Source organism: Hippocampus zosterae, chromosome 16 (assembly GCF_025434085.1).
Source record: "Hippocampus zosterae strain Florida chromosome 16, ASM2543408v3, whole genome shotgun sequence".
Taxonomy (NCBI): Eukaryota; Metazoa; Chordata; class Actinopteri; order Syngnathiformes; family Syngnathidae; genus Hippocampus; species Hippocampus zosterae.
Genome location: NC_067466.1, coordinates 14,343,809 through 14,362,186, shown reverse-complemented (window position 1 = coordinate 14,362,186; position 18,378 = coordinate 14,343,809). Strand labels below are relative to the sequence as shown.

The 18,378-nt window shown below is 45.5% G+C and overlaps 1 protein-coding gene across 1 annotated transcript in view; it reads right to left on the bottom strand.

The window, feature by feature from the left end:
* Positions 1-1,099: 1,099 nt before the first annotated feature.
* LOC127588121 (disks large homolog 4) overlaps positions 1,100-18,378 on the bottom strand; it is a 28,803-nt gene continuing 11,524 nt past the window's right edge. The window contains exons 3-22 of the mRNA XM_052046696.1: positions 17,137-17,193; positions 10,686-10,739; positions 9,943-9,993; positions 9,511-9,635; positions 8,749-8,918; positions 8,472-8,608; positions 7,873-8,017; positions 7,080-7,215; positions 6,851-7,007; positions 6,664-6,766; positions 6,469-6,583; positions 4,660-4,836; positions 4,507-4,549; positions 4,395-4,425; positions 4,009-4,056; positions 3,819-3,920; positions 3,557-3,729; positions 2,994-3,106; positions 2,812-2,903; positions 1,100-2,084 (exon numbers count right to left, since the gene is read on the bottom strand). Of these exons, the coding sequence (XP_051902656.1) occupies positions 1,978-2,084; positions 2,812-2,903; positions 2,994-3,106; positions 3,557-3,729; positions 3,819-3,920; positions 4,009-4,056; positions 4,395-4,425; positions 4,507-4,549; positions 4,660-4,836; positions 6,469-6,583; positions 6,664-6,766; positions 6,851-7,007; positions 7,080-7,215; positions 7,873-8,017; positions 8,472-8,608; positions 8,749-8,918; positions 9,511-9,635; positions 9,943-9,993; positions 10,686-10,739; positions 17,137-17,193 (2,136 nt within the window). The 3' untranslated portion in view covers positions 1,100-1,977. The remainder of the gene's footprint in view (positions 2,085-2,811; positions 2,904-2,993; positions 3,107-3,556; positions 3,730-3,818; positions 3,921-4,008; positions 4,057-4,394; positions 4,426-4,506; positions 4,550-4,659; positions 4,837-6,468; positions 6,584-6,663; positions 6,767-6,850; positions 7,008-7,079; positions 7,216-7,872; positions 8,018-8,471; positions 8,609-8,748; positions 8,919-9,510; positions 9,636-9,942; positions 9,994-10,685; positions 10,740-17,136; positions 17,194-18,378) is intronic.

The following is an 18,378-nucleotide window of genomic DNA, read 5'->3' as shown; positions in this document are numbered from 1 at the left end:
GCTTCATAAAACCTTGGAAAAATCCTTTTGCTTTTTCGCCTTTTTTTTTTTTTACCTGTGGAGTAAAATGCTTTCAGTGCAATTAATAATTTAAAATCTGGACACATACTGTCTAACCCTCTTTGCATAACATCATCGCCGTATTGCACTTACACCGCGTGCGCGTCTTACACTCTCTCTTGCACCCGTACGCACACCACCCATTACACATCGCAACCGATCGTGGGTGTTTACAAAGGAGAGATTTTCTCAAATAGTATCATCTACATTTCATAGTTTAAGTACCCTTGCGCACACTCACACACATCTGCATTGCATCGACGTCACGTGTCCGTTGGTTTTCAACTGACGACTCACACGTCACGTGTACTCGTGAGGTCTCCTTCACATTCAACGTTTCTGTGTAGCTTTTCGCTGAGTGATTAAATTCCACAAATCAAACTCCAAATTCAAACAAAGGAACCAATGGAACGTGTTTGGAGATATATATAGTTTTTTTTTTGTACAGACTATAGTCCTGATAGAAATTGTCATAAAAAAGATATATGTGTATATATTTATATTTGTATATATATATATATAGACCATTTATTTGTGACTTAGCTTTAATATTTACGGTCACAAAAGGGGAGAAAGCAGAGTAGAATCGGAAGCGTAAAGAGAGTAAAAGAAGACCTGTGCCTCCCACACGCAAACGCCGTGACGTCATGGCTTTTAGGACAGCCACTGGGAAACAGTGTGGATGTCTGTGGCTGAAAAGGGGGTTCGGTTCGGAAGAGTGATGGCTGCGTTCAATCTCCGCTGTTGGTGCTCAGAGAGTGATAACATTCATCCAGGTTTGTGACCACACGAAGGTCAGAACAGACGACGCCTCTTGCCGAGGGCTCTGCTAGCTTACAGCTGAGGTTACAATTCGTGTTAGCGGACGTGCGTGGGCGTGGCGTGCGCAGAAGGAGGCTAACGTGTGTGTCAATACTTTCTGCTCTGCTCACAAGTGACCGTATCTCTATTCTTTTATCGCGAGACATGCTTCAAAAACTCACTCACACTCTCCTTAACTTGCTTTTTTAAAGGATTTTTTTCCAGCCACCCCCCACCCCCTTCTCTCATTATAATAGTTTCCACAGCCTTTCAATAATAGTGCCTTTTGATATTTGACGAGTGATCAGTCTTGGTCACTGGGGTTGGATTTTTCGAGTTCACTTCAGAACCGAGAAAAAAAACAAACACTGATTATAGCCCATAGAAGACGTTTTTTGGCCATGGGGGTCTCAGCAGCACCCCACTACTCATTTTCTGTCCTGAAACAAGGCAGAGTTGACTGGTGGACAGATAGTCAGCGGACGGGAAACAAGAAAATAGGGTAACCAAAGTCTTTTAGGGCACCTTCATGTCAGTTGGAGGCTTCAAAGTACCTTGGGGTCCACCCATGTCACCCTGTACTACCTTTTTTTTTTTTTACATCTCTGCTCAAACCTGATGTCTTGTTTACCTCCAGACTGTTTTCGCCACAGATGAGATATGCAACAGTTCACACTTGACACCAAAATGCATCCGGGATATGCCGGAACTCATCCCATTGATTCGACTCCTTTGGATGTGAGGACATTTTCGCTCTGCTAAATGCCGAGGAACAAAAGCTGAGGTGTGTTCCTCGTCATCGCCACACATTCATTCTGACACCAACTGTCTCCCAGATATCTTGTGTCCCCGGTTTGGGGGTGTGAAATGGCTTTTTAGTGCCAGGTGTGAACGTGGCGTCAGCCTCATGGAAGTGGAATACTAATTACGTCTGTTTCAGTCTAATTACACATCACTGTGTGTCCGTCTGTTTTTTTTTCTCACGTCATCACTTCCTGTTTTTTGTTATCTGTCTTCTTCAGTGAAGCCTCGCTGGAGGACGGCCCAGGAGGCGCGGCCGGCTCGGCGGTGAAGGGTGGCGTGAAACGGTCGATGATATGCGGGGCAGGGAGGGCATCACAGCCTCTCCCGGGTGGGAATCCAAATATAAGGCCCTGATTGCTCCTCGATCACTGTCTTTACTTTGTGATAGACCTCTTCAAAGCTATCTCCTTCGACGACAGCTGCAGGACAAGGAAAGAGAAGGGAAACCAAAAGATGTTCAAGACCTGAAACCGCACGCGATTGAATTCTGGTAGGTGTGCAACCTCATTTATATTCCTCCGACTGCTGGTATTTGCCCCGAAAATGTCTCCGAAATGTCAAAACATACCGAGGCCTCTCAAAAGTCAAGCGCCGAAAATGTAAATGTGCCGCGCATTCTTGCAAAAGGTGCACGGCTTAACATTGGTTGGTAGAGTTAAAAAAAAACAACAACAACAACAACCCCAACAAATTACCGCCATCTGGAGTGATCAAATAGGCGTGTGCAATGAACTGGAACTATGTACACAAATCTGTATCGAAAGTCTCTCTTGCATTAAATGGAGCAATTTTGCGACTAAAAGTGCAGCGGGGTGCAAATGCAGATGCTTGAGCTGACGTTCACCATCTGGTGTTGCCAGAACCCAAATTCACTGGTTAGCATGAAAGTCACGTGCAGGCGTACAACTTTGCACCTTCCTTTTTTTATTTTGAAAGGTGTTATTTTGCCACATTAAAAAAAAAAAATATTGTGAAAAACGCAAAGTTACCACTCCATGCTACATGTGCCTCCTATATAATTAGCCAGCAAAACTGTTAGCGCTCTATATGTTCTCGTCAGCTAGGATTCAAGCGTGCAACCACCTGTTCCTGTTGGCAGTCAATATAAGTTGTGTATTTTAGTCTTCCGCAGTATTCTGCTCTTACCGGAGAAACACTCGAGGAAATCTTGTTCTAGTTTGAGGGCTCGGTCCATTCCTTTCCTGGCCTGCTCCTCGGTCAGGCGAGTGTTAATCTCTCTGTCCGCACAAGAAAAAAAAAAGGATCTGTTGCAGTATTTCATTTCAACACGCATGAATTGATTTTGAGCCAAGTTGAAGTGTACGTACAGAACATTCTCCAGCGACTTAGGCCGGACGAAGATGGCAATAGGATGAAGCTGAGCGGCTTGTAGTCGTCGGACAGCGTTGGCCGACACGTCCAGGATGCAGTGTTTCCCTTGCTGCGTGCGCAAACGAGCCGCGTTGTAACTTCAACACCGTTTTCAACTGCATGTGATTTTTTTCTAAAGCTAAAAATATCAACCATTGCTCGAGACCAGGGGGGGTCAAACTCATTTATGTCTCGAGCCACATTTCTGTTACTGTTTCCCTTTATTACGTGTAAGAATTTTACGTTGTGATAGCGATTTCAGCTAGCATCATGGAAGTTGACAAGTTTGATTTGCTTTCGCGGGCCACGTGAAATGACCTGGCGGGCCAGATCTGGCCCCGGGGCCTTGGGTTTAACACCTGCGCTCTAGACATTATATTTCTCGGGCAATTAAAAGCACGTTTTTCACATTTACCGGATGACCAAACGTCAAGATTTTGTAGGAGTGTATGAAAATGAAGTTTCGGTATCCTGGTCGATATTCTTGCTATTTTTTTTTTTTATTTTTTTTTGTACGCACCTGTTCAGCCACCTCGCGGACACTCTGGACACTGGTGCCGTACAGATGACTGTTATACTGGCCCGCTTCGATGAAGCGATGGCTCTGGATGTCTTTCTCCATCTGTTCCCTTGACGACACAAAGTGGTAGTCCCGCCCATCCACTTCGTACTCCCGTTTGGGACGCGTCGTGTCTGTTCATACGACAAAAACGAAAAAAAAAAGGCCGCGAGTGGCGTTGCAGCCGCGTGTCGGCCATTTGATTGACAGCGCCATTACTTACGCGGGACACACGAGCCAAACTTGTCAGGGAACTCGGACAATAGGTCATCGTTTATTCTGTCCTTCACAGGTCCCAGGATGATGATGGGCCTCGCGTAGTGAACTAATGAAGTGAGAAGAGAGAGCGTGGACATTTAGCACGCGTAGGAAATGACAACGATTGAAAAAGTCGACGGATTTGACCGCCTTACCTTCCACTTGGGTGACGGTCTCATAACTGTGCGATGTTTTATCTCTCCCTGGTGATAGATCAGGGAAGCAATCAGCCAGATTTCTTTTGGCCTCGGTCGGACCACATTCAGCTTTGTGTTGGCATTTGTGAGCTTGTTGAGTGTCGAGGTGTGTGACGGAGGAGAAAAGAATCGGATTTCTTTATGATGAACCAGCACGGGAAAGACGGAGGAGGCGATTAGGATCGCGCAGGTTTTCTTCCGAGAATTAAATGGTACGTGAACAGAGCTTGCTTCAGAGCGATGATATTAGCGAGCAGTACAGCGTTTTGTGTCTCGGCAATATATGACGTGCCAAATCCCGCTCTCGTGTTGCAAATGTAGCGACGAGGAAGCTTGCTAATTACCTTGCGTTCCCATCGTGTCCCGACCGTGATCCTACGAGGATAAAGATTGACACGCTAAAATGAAAAACAATCCAAGCGGGATAGTCTGGAACACTGAGCTTTGTGAACCTACCCTCTCTTTGGTGTTGACGCGTGACCACTCTTTTCTTTCCACCCTGGTCACGGAAGCATAAGAAAAGCAAAATGAAAGGCAGGAATTGAGGAGGGGGCAGGGGGTGGGGGGGGGCGGGGCTGTGCATTGTGACGGACGGCGTGTGTGTCTGACCTGTGTTTGCTGGGAATGAAGCCAACCTCCTCAGCCTCATTCTGGGGGCTGACCTTGCGCGCCTGCCACCATTCCTCGTCCCCACAGTCCAACACGTGGAGAACGTCCCCAAACCTGAAGCCGAGCGCCTGGCTGAGGAAGCCGCAGTCCGCCGTCTTGTCGTAGTCAAACAGAGCCCTTGGAAAATACAATCGTCGTATCGATTCCACATCGCGACATTGGCCGTCGCAATTGCATTACCGGACACTATTAAACCTTTTATGAGTCACTTCCATCCATTTTCTCATCTGCTTATCCTCACGAGGGTGACGGGCGTGCTGGAGCTTACTGCCCGGCGGGGGGGACACGCAGGCCGATCGAAGGGCATACATAAGACGAACGACCATTCGCGCTCGGAATAACACCTCGGGACAATTTAAGGCGTTGCATTAATCCGCCACGCATGTTTTCGGAATGTGGGAGGAAACCTGAGCACCCGGAGAAAACCCACGCAGGCACAGGGTGAACATGCAAACTCCGCGCCGCAATTATGAGTCACTTAGAAGTCGAAATTGAAATTTTTCACTGAAGCAACACCATTTTAATTTTTTTTTTTCAAGACAATCATGCCCTGACCGCTGTTTTTTTTCCCCTAGCACCTGGAGAAAACCCACGCAGGCACGGGACAACATGCAAACTCGGCGCCGCAATTATGAGTCACTTAGAAGTCGAAATTGAAATTTTTCACTGAAGCAACACCCTTTTCATTTTTTTTTCAAGACAATCATGTCCTGACCGCTGTTTTTTTTCCCTAGCACCCGGAGAAAACCCACGCAGGCACGGGGAGAACATGCAAACTCTGCGCCGCAATTATGAGTCACTTAGAAGTCGAAATTGACATTTTTCACTGAAGCAACACCCTTTTCATTTTTTTTTCCAAGACAATCATGCCCTGACCGCTGTTTTTTTTCCCCCTAGCACCCAGAGAAAACCCACGCAGGCACGGGGAGAACATGCAAACTGCGCGCCGCAATTATGAGTCACTTAGAAGTCGAAAATGAAAATTTTCACTGAAGCAACACCCTTTTAATTTTTTTTCCCAAGACAATCACGCCCTGACCGCTGTTTTTTTTCCCCTAGTACCCGGAGAAAACCCAGGCAGGCACGGGGAGAACATGCAAACTCCGCGCCGCAATTATGAGTCACTTAGAAGTCGAAAATGAAAATTTTCACTGAAGCAACACCCTTTTAATTTTTTTTTCAAGACAAACCGCTGTTTTTTTCCCCTAGTACCCGGAGAAAACCCACGCCTGCACGGGGAGAACATGCAAACTCCGCGCCGCAATTATGAGTCACTTACAAGTCGAAATTGACATTTTTCACTGAAGCAACACCCTTTTTAATTTTTTTTTTTTCAAGACAATCATGTCCTGACTGCTGTTTTTTTCCCCTAGCACCCGGAGAAAACCCACGCAGGCACGGGGAGAACATGCAAACTCGGCGCCGCAATTATGAGTCACTTGCCCTGACCGCTGTGTTTTTTTTTTCCCTAGCACATTACAGCCCTTAACGCATTCAGTACCAGCCAATTCTAGACCAAGTCTGAAAAGACGTTTAAAAACGTCTTTGGGAGTGAATGAGTTAATCACAATCCCATCCTGTGGGGTTTTTAAGGCTGATGATAATGACCCGCACTCCACTGATAAAACGGTTCTTCCCAAAGGCAATCAAATGATCCGAATCAGTATATGGTTAGAATGCCCACACACTTTTGTAGATCTCCGTTTAGTCTGGATTTAGTCTCAAAACGGAAGATATTCACACACGTACCTGATGTAGAAGCCCCTCTTCGGATTGCTTCGTAGCGTGGTGGTCCCGGAGCCCATGCTGCTGTTCATCAACTGCTCCCTCAAGTCGTGGATCTTGGCCTCAAAACGACTGTACTCTGATTGTGGGGAGCGCGAATATCCTATTTTAGATTCTTGAAAGAAACCTTGTTGACGTGCTGCGGTTTCCGGGCTTTACCGTCCGGTCTATACTGAGCGATGATGGTCACCGTCTGGCCGGCGTTCTTCAGAGCCGCCGCCGCCTGCTCGTGCGTGGCCATTCGCAGGTCCACGCCGTTCACCTGACAAACGTCAACACGGATGGAACGTTAAGCGGCCACGCGCTCAAAAATTAATTGTCGGCGAGCCGCCGAGCGCGTCTTTACACTGAGGATCTGATCGCCCTTGTGAAGCTCTCCGCTGAGGTCGGCCGGCCCTCCTGCCAGGATGAAAGAGATAAAAATCCCCTCTCCGTCTTCTCCCCCAACGATATTGAATCCGAGACCCGTGGAGCCTCGGTGAATGAGAACCCGGCGAGGTTCTCTGGAAAAGGAGAGGAAAACCCGAGGGGAATGCTCCAAACCTGTCAATGGGGCTCAAGTGACATTTTCTCACCTGGGGATGTCGTCGTCGCCCATCAGGCCGTGTAGAACAGGCGAAAAGCGACTCGGTGAGGTGGGAGTGAGGGCTTGCGGGTAATCCGAGCCAAGGTAGTTGGGGTGGCTGAGTTCGGTATCCATGTGGGAATATGCTAGGAAATAGAAATTAGAAAGTGATAGTTCATCGGGCATCGATAACCGACTTCGCCTTAACTAGAATAGCCGTTAAAAAAAATAAACAGTAGAGAAGAAGGAGAAGTAAGCGATGGTGTGACACATCACTTCAGTTGTCCTGCCAGTTTTATGCTCGAGCTAAGATCCTCAAGTGTTGCAGGCGACATTGAAGTGAAATGTTTGGCGAGACTGCCCCCCCCCCCCCAAAAAAACCATGTGGTCCGATGTTAAAATGTCAGTCGCAACAAAAGTGTTCGGCTTCGGCTTGCATGAAACTTTGGCCACCCAAGTATTTTTACTCATGCTCTGGCGGTGGGGTGCGAGGGAAGGGGTGGGGGGGGGGCATTGGTGCATCCCTAATACAAAGCCCGATAGCCTTTCGACCCCATCTTTGAATTCTCGCACGGCGCCCACATTCATCTGCAGTCATTTCAGAAAGATGCTATGTCCTTGCGCCTCTATTTTTAACTGTTCTTCTAAATTTGCTTCTTTCCGTGGGTGTAGAATATTGGACGCGCTTTCACCAAAAGCTTGGACATGATGGCAAACAGTTTTTAGCTGCCTTATGTCAACCACGCTGACCTCCCATCCCGTCTTCTTTGCATTCCCCGCATTCCTTTCTGAGGTCGACTTACTGTTGGTGAGATCGGGAGGGTTATAGGAGTTGCTCAGAAACAGGTTGTTGGGCTTGGCCACCCTGAGGTACACCACCTCGGCTGTGTTCTTCAGTGCCCCCACCGCATCTTCATGCATGACGTCTTCCAGACAGACGTTATTGACCTATTAACGGTTGATCATAAAGAAACAGGCGAAGGCATTCAATCACGCCGCGAGGGATCGCGTGAACGAGACGAGGCCTCTGAGCACAAAATAATCAAGGCAACACTTTGGCATCGTCAGATCCACCCGGAAAGCAGAGGGAACAAGACCAAGTTCATTTTTCATTGCTAAAACAACATCATAGAAGTCAGCTGCTATTGTGTCTAGTGTCCAGCAGGTGGCAGTAACGCTCTGACATTACATCCCACTCATTTATTGATAGTTATGAATATACACTATGTGTGTGGCTATGTCGTGCTCGGTTAAATGGGAGACAGGGGGGCGGGGGGGCTTAAGGGGCGTGGGGGGGGGGTGAAGGTGAATCAAGGGCCCGTGACTGACAGGAGCAGTTGAAAATGCTATTTTGCTATTGTGGAATCGTGGCGGGTGGCAATATCATAAAAGAGTGACTGACCGCCAAGATCTTATCCCCGATCTGCAGGCGTCCATCTTTGTGTGCTGCTCCACCTTCGATGATTTTGGTGACATAGATGCTGTTATCTCCTGGTATGTGCTGGTTTCCAACTCCTCCGGCAATACTGAAACCTAGCCCTTAAAAGTCCACATCCAACCAAAGAGGAACGGCTCAATACCTCGAAAAATGTTCTCAAGCCAGAGTAGTACATTTTAGCCGTGATGACGTCATCCTTCGAGCCAGGAAAATTGATCTCGGATCCGCACTTTTGACGTACCTTTTGGCCCTTTGATAAGTTTGAGCTCAGTGATCTTCTCCGCCGCAGGTTTCCGACGGAGAACGTAGAGGCGGACGATAGCACCTGCTTCCTTCAGAGCCTCCACAGCTTGGCTGTGTGTCACCTCTCTTACGTCAACGTCATTCACAAAGAGGATGCAGTCGTTCACACTACCGAAGGGAAGCGAGAAGGGAGCAAAAACATTGCGGCGGTCCAAACAGGTATTCATCCATCTTTCAAAAAACATCATGTCGAAAAATAAATAGCAGCCCAAAAACTTTTGGGAATGATGAGCGTTATCGTGGGTCTTCCTATCTGCACCAGGCCCGTCATGTTTTTAATTCATTCTCTATTTTAGAATGTTCACAGTACTTTTCCAAAGAGACTAAATACTTGGCTTATCACTACTTCCATTTGCAATGTGCTTGAAATTGATTTCATGGCCATTTCAATTATAGCGGGCTCAATTTTGTAAGATTCTGTGCTGAGTGAGCGCCGCAGAAAGTTTCGGGCATGGCTCTCGAGGGTTGTTAAACGCTGCATTCCAGGAAACGGAACGTTTTCGTCTTTGACTGAGAAAAGTGCTTTGGAACTCCAGTTGTGGCAAATCGATGGAAACTGAGTCTTTTTTTTTTAATTTAACGATTTGAATTTATTGCAATTTGAAAGCTCAACGCTAAGCCGGCTAACTCATCTGTCCCTGGATGTATTCACGCCCCTGTAATTTGTGTTTTATTTTGTAAAGCCCCCCAAGTGTGTTACCTTAGGCGTCCGTCCTGAGCCGCTGCTCCTCCAGGTATGATTTTTGTGATGAAGATGCTCGGGTCGTCACCCACGTGAGGATTGTCGGTTCCCCCTGCTATGCTGAATCCCAGGCCTGAGTTCCCCTACGGCAGCAATTACAAGTAAGGAGAAAAAAAAAACCAACACGGTAAATAATTCTTCATTATGTGCATTGTCCATCAATGAAAATCAATTTAATTGATCTATTGACTATCCAGTACTAACTGCTTTTAGTTCCGTCTATTTTAATCTTGTATTTTGTTTTGCACTTTGTGACTTTTAACTACTGATAAGGACACGACAAAGGCTTCAGTTTTTTAGATTCCAAACGAATTGTGCAAAACGATCAAAGTAATCATGCAGAGTCAAGATCCGGCCGGGCGAGATGATGAATTTGTTGTTGGCACTTACTCTCTCCAGTGTGATTTCCTCATATTCGATTTCCCCTTCGGTGCCATTCACCTGCCAGAATAGAAATGAGTTAGTTGACTGTCGAAAGAGAATAAGATCCAAAATCATTTCTAAAATTAGTCATCTTAATTAAAAAAAAAAAAAGAAAAAAGAAAAACAGTTACGATTTCGGTCGTCAAGGACATGGACGCACTTCTATTTGCTATATTTAACCCTAACCCCCCCCCCCCCCCCCGCCCGTTTTTTTTTTGGAAGCATTATTATGATTATGCCAGTAAGGTACCCGATTGATGAATAGCCACATTGTTCTTTTGCTCTAATTTGCCTTCTGGCTGAAGAGCATAAAAAAGTCATCAGTAGTACCTTGGCAATTCAGGGCGTCCCCTGTGGAAAAACAAAATTGAAGGAACTGTTGTCTGACCTAGAAACAACTTTTTTTTTTTTTAACCAGCATTCGAACTGTAACAAAAAATAGTTGATGCCCCATTTTGTTGATCCTCAAATTGCTTTTCATTAAATCCAACCACCCGCTAAAAACATGTGGCCGCTGGCCCACGTCAGTCGCAGGGCACAAAATATACAATCAATCAATCAATGATATGAGGAAACAAAGCCATCCAGCACTGTTATCATTCTACCGAATTAATCATCAACATGGGGAGCGTCGGTTAAGACCCACGCAAAGGAATTCCTCTCAACGTCATTTTGTCAAGTCGCGTTCGAGACTAGACGTCGGTCCTTACATATGGCGATCCATCGAGCGTGTCCGTGTTCACCACCACAGGAGGACTATTTCCCTGGAGCGAGAGAGAACGAGAGAAGACATGTGCATTATATAATAGAATCATGTCAAAGAGTCAAAGACATGGCAGCTCTCGTCAGAATAACCGTGAAACCTTCCCGTCGCAGAAATGACAAATGGCCATTTTGGCTCTGGGCGTACGGCTTTCCCCACTTTGCCGTGGTTGTTACGTTCAAGGATACGGGATAACGAGTCAAGAGCTCATGCCGGTTGCTATTATGTTTTCATGAGGGTCAGATGAATAATTTATGCTCGCCACTATTACCTCAACTGGAAGCCGTTGCCTTATTTTGGCATGGCTGTTTTAAAGGACTGTCCCGCATGTGTTATCAATGCTGTAAGTACGCTAAACAGACTGAATGTGTGGACCAATTGCTTTTAATCACCTTCCTTATTTCACACTTTGATATGTTAAGGATAGAAAGCACTCACCGTATAGCACCATTGATCGGACACGGTTGTGCACAAGATTGTGACGCATCATCCTGCACTTCAAGACATATTGGAATTGTTTCAGGAAATAACGACACGGTCCTGTTTTTATACAAGTGCTGTAAGTTGAGCTTGTAACGTGGTGGTGTGAGCTGACGAGATAACCGGCCGACTATGGACATAATGTTGTTGGACAGTCGAAGGAGCAAAAACTCGTTTAAATGTTATAAATGAAATAATTCACCATGAGCGATTTAAGAGCCGATTCCATGACCAAAAAAGAAAAAGAAAAGAAAAAAGTACGATGGAACTTGAGTCAACTCACACACTAAAGTAAGTGAACGAGGCGCCACCGTGTGGCGTGATACCGTACTGCAGTCACGGACTATGACAAATTGAATTCTGACCCGACTCACGCGTAATTTCGTAGCAGGCCCCCTTCGGACGTTCTCATAGACATTCATTTGGATTTTGTGAAGGCGTTGCGCGTTCCCAGCACCATATCTGCCATTGATTGACGATCGTGATGCTGAAAAATGTTCACGTGAAAGAGCTTTAACTATTTGTACAATGAGCTCGCTGGGGCCGAGCGCGAGTTCTAATTAAGGTGATTTTTCACCACCGCGTATTTGCAGCATTTACACGTCAGGGGAAGAGCCGTAAAAAGCCGATGAAACACAATCGGAAATCGTTACCGTGAGGGTTGCCGTTACCCTCGCGTTCATGATAACGGTTCCAATCTAGCAGCCTGGAAACGATAAATACAAGTCTCCTGCCGCCTCCTCATAATGCTCACTCTACCATTAAAACCGTGCCTGTGCAATGCATCAACGTGTAGCCGTTGCCAGCGGGCCGTGCCGTTGAACATGACGTCACATTCATCCTCATCTATTCCCCAGACAGAAATAATGAGGAAAGATAATGTAGAGCCAGCTGTCCTGCACAAATTTTCACCGTACGGAACGTTGGGAATTTTCCGATTGGCATCTGTATTTGCTTGCTTTGTCTGATTATCCTCATCAGAGTGAAGCAGGATATTTAAATAACCTGTTAGATTTTTTTTTTTGCGAGCCTAAAATATATAAATATTTAACATCAATCAATCACCTAACGGGTGTTGAACGTCCCCGCCTCAATTTGTAAAATGCAAATGATGCATCAGAGAGGTTCCACGCCCCGCAGTTGGAAGGCCCATTAAACAGTCGACAAGTTTAATGTTTTCCTTTGAAATGGCCAATAAATTACTGCAACAATTAAGCAATACAAGCATCGTGGGAAGCATCAAATGTACGTAAGAAACAATGTTTTTCCTTTCGAGCCAGAACAAGTTAGATGATCGTTCCGTAGAGTGAGTCTTGCTTTACGACGGCGTAATGAGAAGCTTAGTGTATTTGGTGAGCCGTTTTATTAATGTCGGCAATATGATAAAGCGAAGGGTGATGATTTTAGTGCCGGTTGAGGTCATGGCGGCGCAGAAGTTAATTTAGATGTCGGATGAAGCAGATTTCCCGTTTGTTGGCTCACTATTAAGTCCTGCGCGTGGGGTTGTTAGAAAAGGTGGCATTGTGCATTAACGTGCACGCAGATGGCCCGCCACCTCCACGTTTGCGGGAATATGACGAACACAGAGGCCGAATGTTTCACATGAATAGAAGTTGAGTCACAAACGTGCAGTAAATCTGATTTAACACTGGGGGTCGCCAACGTGCGACACGCGCGCGCCAAGTAAGCCACCAAGGACCACCTGAGGAGCCCCGAGGGCCTGTTCCAAAAAATAAGTTATATTGTAATATATTATTTTCATATATTATGATATCATTGTACAGTTTGTCGAATATGTTGTTGATATATTTGTGTTTGCTTTGTTTGCCAGGTTGGAATTCCAAACAAGAATCAGTTCGAAAATGAGGTAATTAAATCAACACGTACAGTATATGTATATATATATATATATATTAATTAGGTGATATTTATCAATGTACAATATTATTTGAGGTTACACTGAAAATCCAAAAATAAAATTTTGCACTCCTATAGACATCTGGCACCTTCTGTTACTGGGTCAACTGTGTGAATGCCCTCAACCACGATACGAAGAAATATGGGGCTTTTTTTTTTTTTTTTAAAGTACGATACTGTATATGAGTACATATTGATGAGTCTGAAAAATGTACAATCCAATCCACGACTCTCACTACCATCAATGGACAAATAATAACGACCGCAAGAGGAAACGCAAACCTACCCATGTATGATGCGGTCGTTTCTTGGGGTTCCGTACATTGTTGAGGAGCCGGCAGCCCATGTTTTTCGCACGCCCCGTGCTGATAAACATTTTTACCTCTAAATGGTCTAAATCAGGCATGTCCAAAGTCCGGCCCGCGGGCCAAATCCGGCCCGCGGTAGACTTTCATCCGGCCCTCGGCCCCCGTCATAAAATCAGTGCCGTCTGGCCCGCAGATTGGGCGCAATGGAACACGTGTTGCATTGACTGAGGTCTCGTAGACTGGTGAGTGATGTTTCATAGAGTACTGCTTCCCTCTAGTGGCTAAATGAGTAATAGCATTCACTAAATGGGTAATAGCATTTAGACACTAGGGGGCATCACTCACGAGTTAACAAGACATCACTCCGTGTTTATATTGACTGATATGTCATATTTCAAATTCCTGTTTCAAATGAACCAAAAGAAATTCTTCAGATTGTTGAAATTAAAATAAAAATGGAAATGTGAAACAGACTGGCTTACTAAAATTTGTTGAACAATATTGTTGTTCAATGTAAAGAATGTCAGCCAAGGTCGGCCCCCCGACATTTTACCACATAAAATCTGGCCCCCTTGGCAAAAAGTTTGGACACCCCTGGTGTAAATGATGCTTTAGTTAGAGCGTAAACCCTTCACACATTCTCCAAAAAAGACACGCGCACTCAGTAATGTGTGTCGTGAAGAGTTCCGGTTGCACGCAAGAAGCGCCTGCTGCCCAAAACACTGCGTTCATGCAAAACGATTTCAAAACATTGGTTCCAAAAGTCCACGTAGCTTCCACGTCACTTTGATGAAACGGAATCATCCGCGGTATTCCCACTTAACACCTGCTTGTTCACGGCATAGACGAACCAATCTGGTCGATTGTACTGGGCTTTGGGCAGAACGTGCATGACCCAATTAGTGTCCTCGTCCTCCCTGCTGTCTCAGAACTGTATAGACCTCATCTGCAACCCTGAAAACAACAGCTTGAGCTTTGCAAATTCCTCATCCCCGATATGACTCACGGCTATTATCCGAGTCCTTGTCGTCCTGTCTTAAGAAGTAACCCATTCCAAAAAAAAAACAAAAAAAACCCAGGACTAATCCCTGACGTCCTCCATCATCCATATCAGCGGGCAGGGATAGCGACGTCGCTCGGCTGCCGGTCTGCGCTCAGTTGAAAAATGCAGTTCATGTTTTCTGCTGCTATACTGTACTTTACTCCTCCCCTCCCGTGGCGCCGAGGCAAAGAGGAACGAGCGGGGAATTTTGTTGGCAATTACTCGGCTGTCTTTCAATATAATGGCCGCGCTGGTGATGCGAGAGGGGAATTATGCTGCGGTGGAACTTTGAAGGACGAGCAACTCATACTGGCCCCACATCACAAGCAGGTTTAGAAGACGGATAGATTGCGAGTCAGCGATAATCGCTGAAACTCCACGCGAATTTTATTTTATTTTATTTCGCCACTCAGCGTGGTCGCGGGCCGCATAGCCGCCGGTTGCCCATGCATCCGCGCAGGAGACGTACGGTACCCATTGATCAGACTGATGTAAGGACATGCGGAAGGACAAGCCGTCAACTTGACGTTCTCATTTTGTTAGCGAAAACGCCTCCACCTTACCTTTCCAATTATGTCACCTTTCTAAGTGCGGGCTCTCTCTTGCTGTCGTCTGTCATTCATACAGAGTGTGCGCAGCTCTCATCCCCCCCCTCCAACCCCCTCCTCTTTCATGCATAGTTATGCCCTTCCCTTCCCAGCGGACCTGGACTGCTGGCGCACGGTAATTACACTGAAGCTGTAGGGACATCTTCAAACATTTATTAAAGAAAAGTAAGGAGGGCGAGGAAAATGAAGATAGACAAGCAGATACAGGATGACAAAAGTGCAGAGCAGAGAGGGGATGGTATCATCGAGATCTCTTGGGGGAATGCTATAGAAGCCTGCAATTTCGGATGGATGTCAGACACATCAACGAGGGGGTGACAGTCTTTGAGGATGATTTGTGTGAAAAACAAGAGTTGTTTTTTTTTTTTGCGCGCGACAGTGATTTGCATCCTTTTTAGATGAGAAAAGACAAAGTGGAATGATAAGAAGAGCTGCCTGCTGGTTCTCTCCAGCTCTGTAGGTGTGGGACTCTTGGCATGATGTGTGTACTGTCGTCTTTATTTGTGATCTCAAACACACACTCAATGCCCCCCACCCCCAACCCCCTCTCAGCTTTAGGTTTACCTTTACAATCTAATCAGATACAATATCTGTGTACACATTGTTTGAAAATGTTTTGACTGGCGCTGTCAGAAAGGTATTAGTACTTTGGAAATTTGCAAATTAACCTATTTTGGGGACTCTCCCTGTTATTTTCGGGGGGGGGGGGACTTGCCATTAACTTATTCTGTTAATGGCAACAAAAAAAAAGAGTCCGATTTTTTTGTTGTTTTTTGGAATGGCAAAATATTTTCTGCACTGTGTGATATTTATTGTCGATGCTTTGCTAATTGAAACAATGAATGTTTACGGTCAACTATAAATTTGCCCCCCCCAAAATCCAACCTGTGCATCGGACGCACCCGACGCGCTCATCCAATCACGAACTTAATAGCGACAGCGCCGCATTTGTGATTGACAGTCAGCAGAAATGGAAAATGGCGGCGCCCATATCCGCATTGGCTCCTGATTGGTTCATGCAGTCCCATAATGTGCACTTATTGTTACCGAAGCGAAAGCAGATGTTTGCCGGAATCTGTGTATCACCCAGAATTCTCCTCTTACCTACTTTGCCCAAGTATTGCCATGTTCGCTGAGAGCCTCCTACCTGTAAATCAGTGAGGCCTGGAGTGCTGGTGCCGAGCCCTGCGCCATTAATGCAAGAAAAGCGACAGACTGACGACACCGCCTACACACGAACACGACCACGCGAGTACTACACCGGCTGCGATGGTGCCCACGCGCATACTGCAATGCATCACAGAGGCAGCGCCTTCTCCGCCAAACCATTGTGAGAAAAATAGAAGGACAAGCCTGTGGGAGATTCAAAATAATCGTTTGATACGTTGTCGTGCTCGCTGTTGTGTGTCGCGGGCTCCCGGCAGCTGACTTTTAGGTTTTCAAAAAGTAACTTGAGAATTCGCGGGGCATGAGATCAACGCCACCTGACTGATTAGGACAGGTTTATTCAGAAATAGTAATAATGATCTGTTCGAGGTCAGGAACGCCACGTTGCACGGTCAAACACTGACACCTATAGGTCAATGAGTGATCTGCAATCAGGATTATTGATGTTTTCGCTTTCAACGGTGGGCCACGGACGTTTGAAAGGTTGACACCGCGGGGATTTATTCCGTCGTTGCTCTTACCACTGACGTGCCCATCCACATGTTTTAGGATGTCTCTGCATGTGCTAAAGTACAAGGCGAAAATTTGAAGGCAGCATAGTACGCGTGCGCGTTATTGGAACAATCGTGTAATCCACATTCTGTGTCACACACATTTATTTCCACTGCAGAAAAGATATTCACACCGAGACACTGAGTTAGGACACCGGAACATCACACAACTATAATCTATAATCATAATTAATCTGTAAAAGACCCGGGCCAAAACCAGATTGAGGCAAATGACAGGAAACGAGCACACATGCAAGTCTGGACAGTGATGACAGATGATGACAACGTTCGGGCTTTCCCTACAGGCGCAGGTTAGTACTCTTACCAGTGTGGAAACAGCAGAAGTGTACATTGGAGTGTGTCCTGTCGACATCAATACAGGCTGCAAAACAACAAAAGGGAGAGGGTAATTGTGCTGGACGTGCGGGTGGGCTCAAGGGAGGGTAGAACAAAGTCTTATTTTATGTTTTAATTTATCAGAGCGGATTGCTGACAGCTTCATGTCGCAGTGAGCTCTCGGCAGAAAATGTTAGAAAGCAGGTCACCAGAGCTGATAGAAGAACCGAGATCAGCTACTATAAATATTGATGAAGGCTATAATTAAAATCCCTGACATATTACTGTATATTGCTCCCTGGTGAATTAGGACCACGCCCACTTCAATCTAAGCGCATTCCCAACTCTGCACGTTCATTTTCATAACACGCTGTGTTTCAATCAAGCCCTTGAACTGATTGCCACGAAATAGTTATTGGTAGGCTGAAAAACGGAACCTTTATAGTTAGTGTACTAATTGTACAAATTCGACCAACATTTTCAGTAAAACAGGGCTCTGGAACTGCAAGGTTATTTTAATTAGCGGAAGTTGAAGAAATCACCTTAACTAAAATGGAAAACACGACATTTAAAAAAAGTGTTTTAAGAACATTTCACGTTTCCAAAACTAACTATAATTACAGCGAATGTGTCCCGTTAGCGCGTTTGGCAATTATTTGAGCATTTGAGATTGATTTTAAATGTATTTAATTCAGTATTGTACTGTAGTCCGGTTCGACGGAGAGAGAAGCGCGAAATGTTACTTGGGAGTTGTAGTCCATTTAGTGTATCGCAGCCATCATTTAGCATTGGCCAATGAAAACAGCCACCGGATGACGTCACCCCTCGTTTGCGTGTTTGAATTTTGGTTCGAATGGCTTCAGTGATTTTGTCATTAAAACACGACGAAACGCGATGTTAGGTAAGAAATGCTTTCCTTTTTGGTTCGTGTATGGAAAAAAAAACTATACAGCACATTAAACAAATGTACGCAGTGCCCTTCTGCAATGTGAGGGGCAAGCCAGTCTATCAAGTTTACTACTTCCCAACAGGAATTCAAGCCACAAATCCACTTTCAAAGTTGGCAACTTGGCAAAGATACGTCGTAGGTTTATTTAATCAGTGTGCATCTAACTTTAAAAGCTGGTTTCTGCACTACACTTACTGTAATTTGAACTCTGTCGACTGTTGCACTGGATCTGCACAAGGATCAACTCTGTGCAAATGATTTACTCTTTTTTTTTTCCCTATG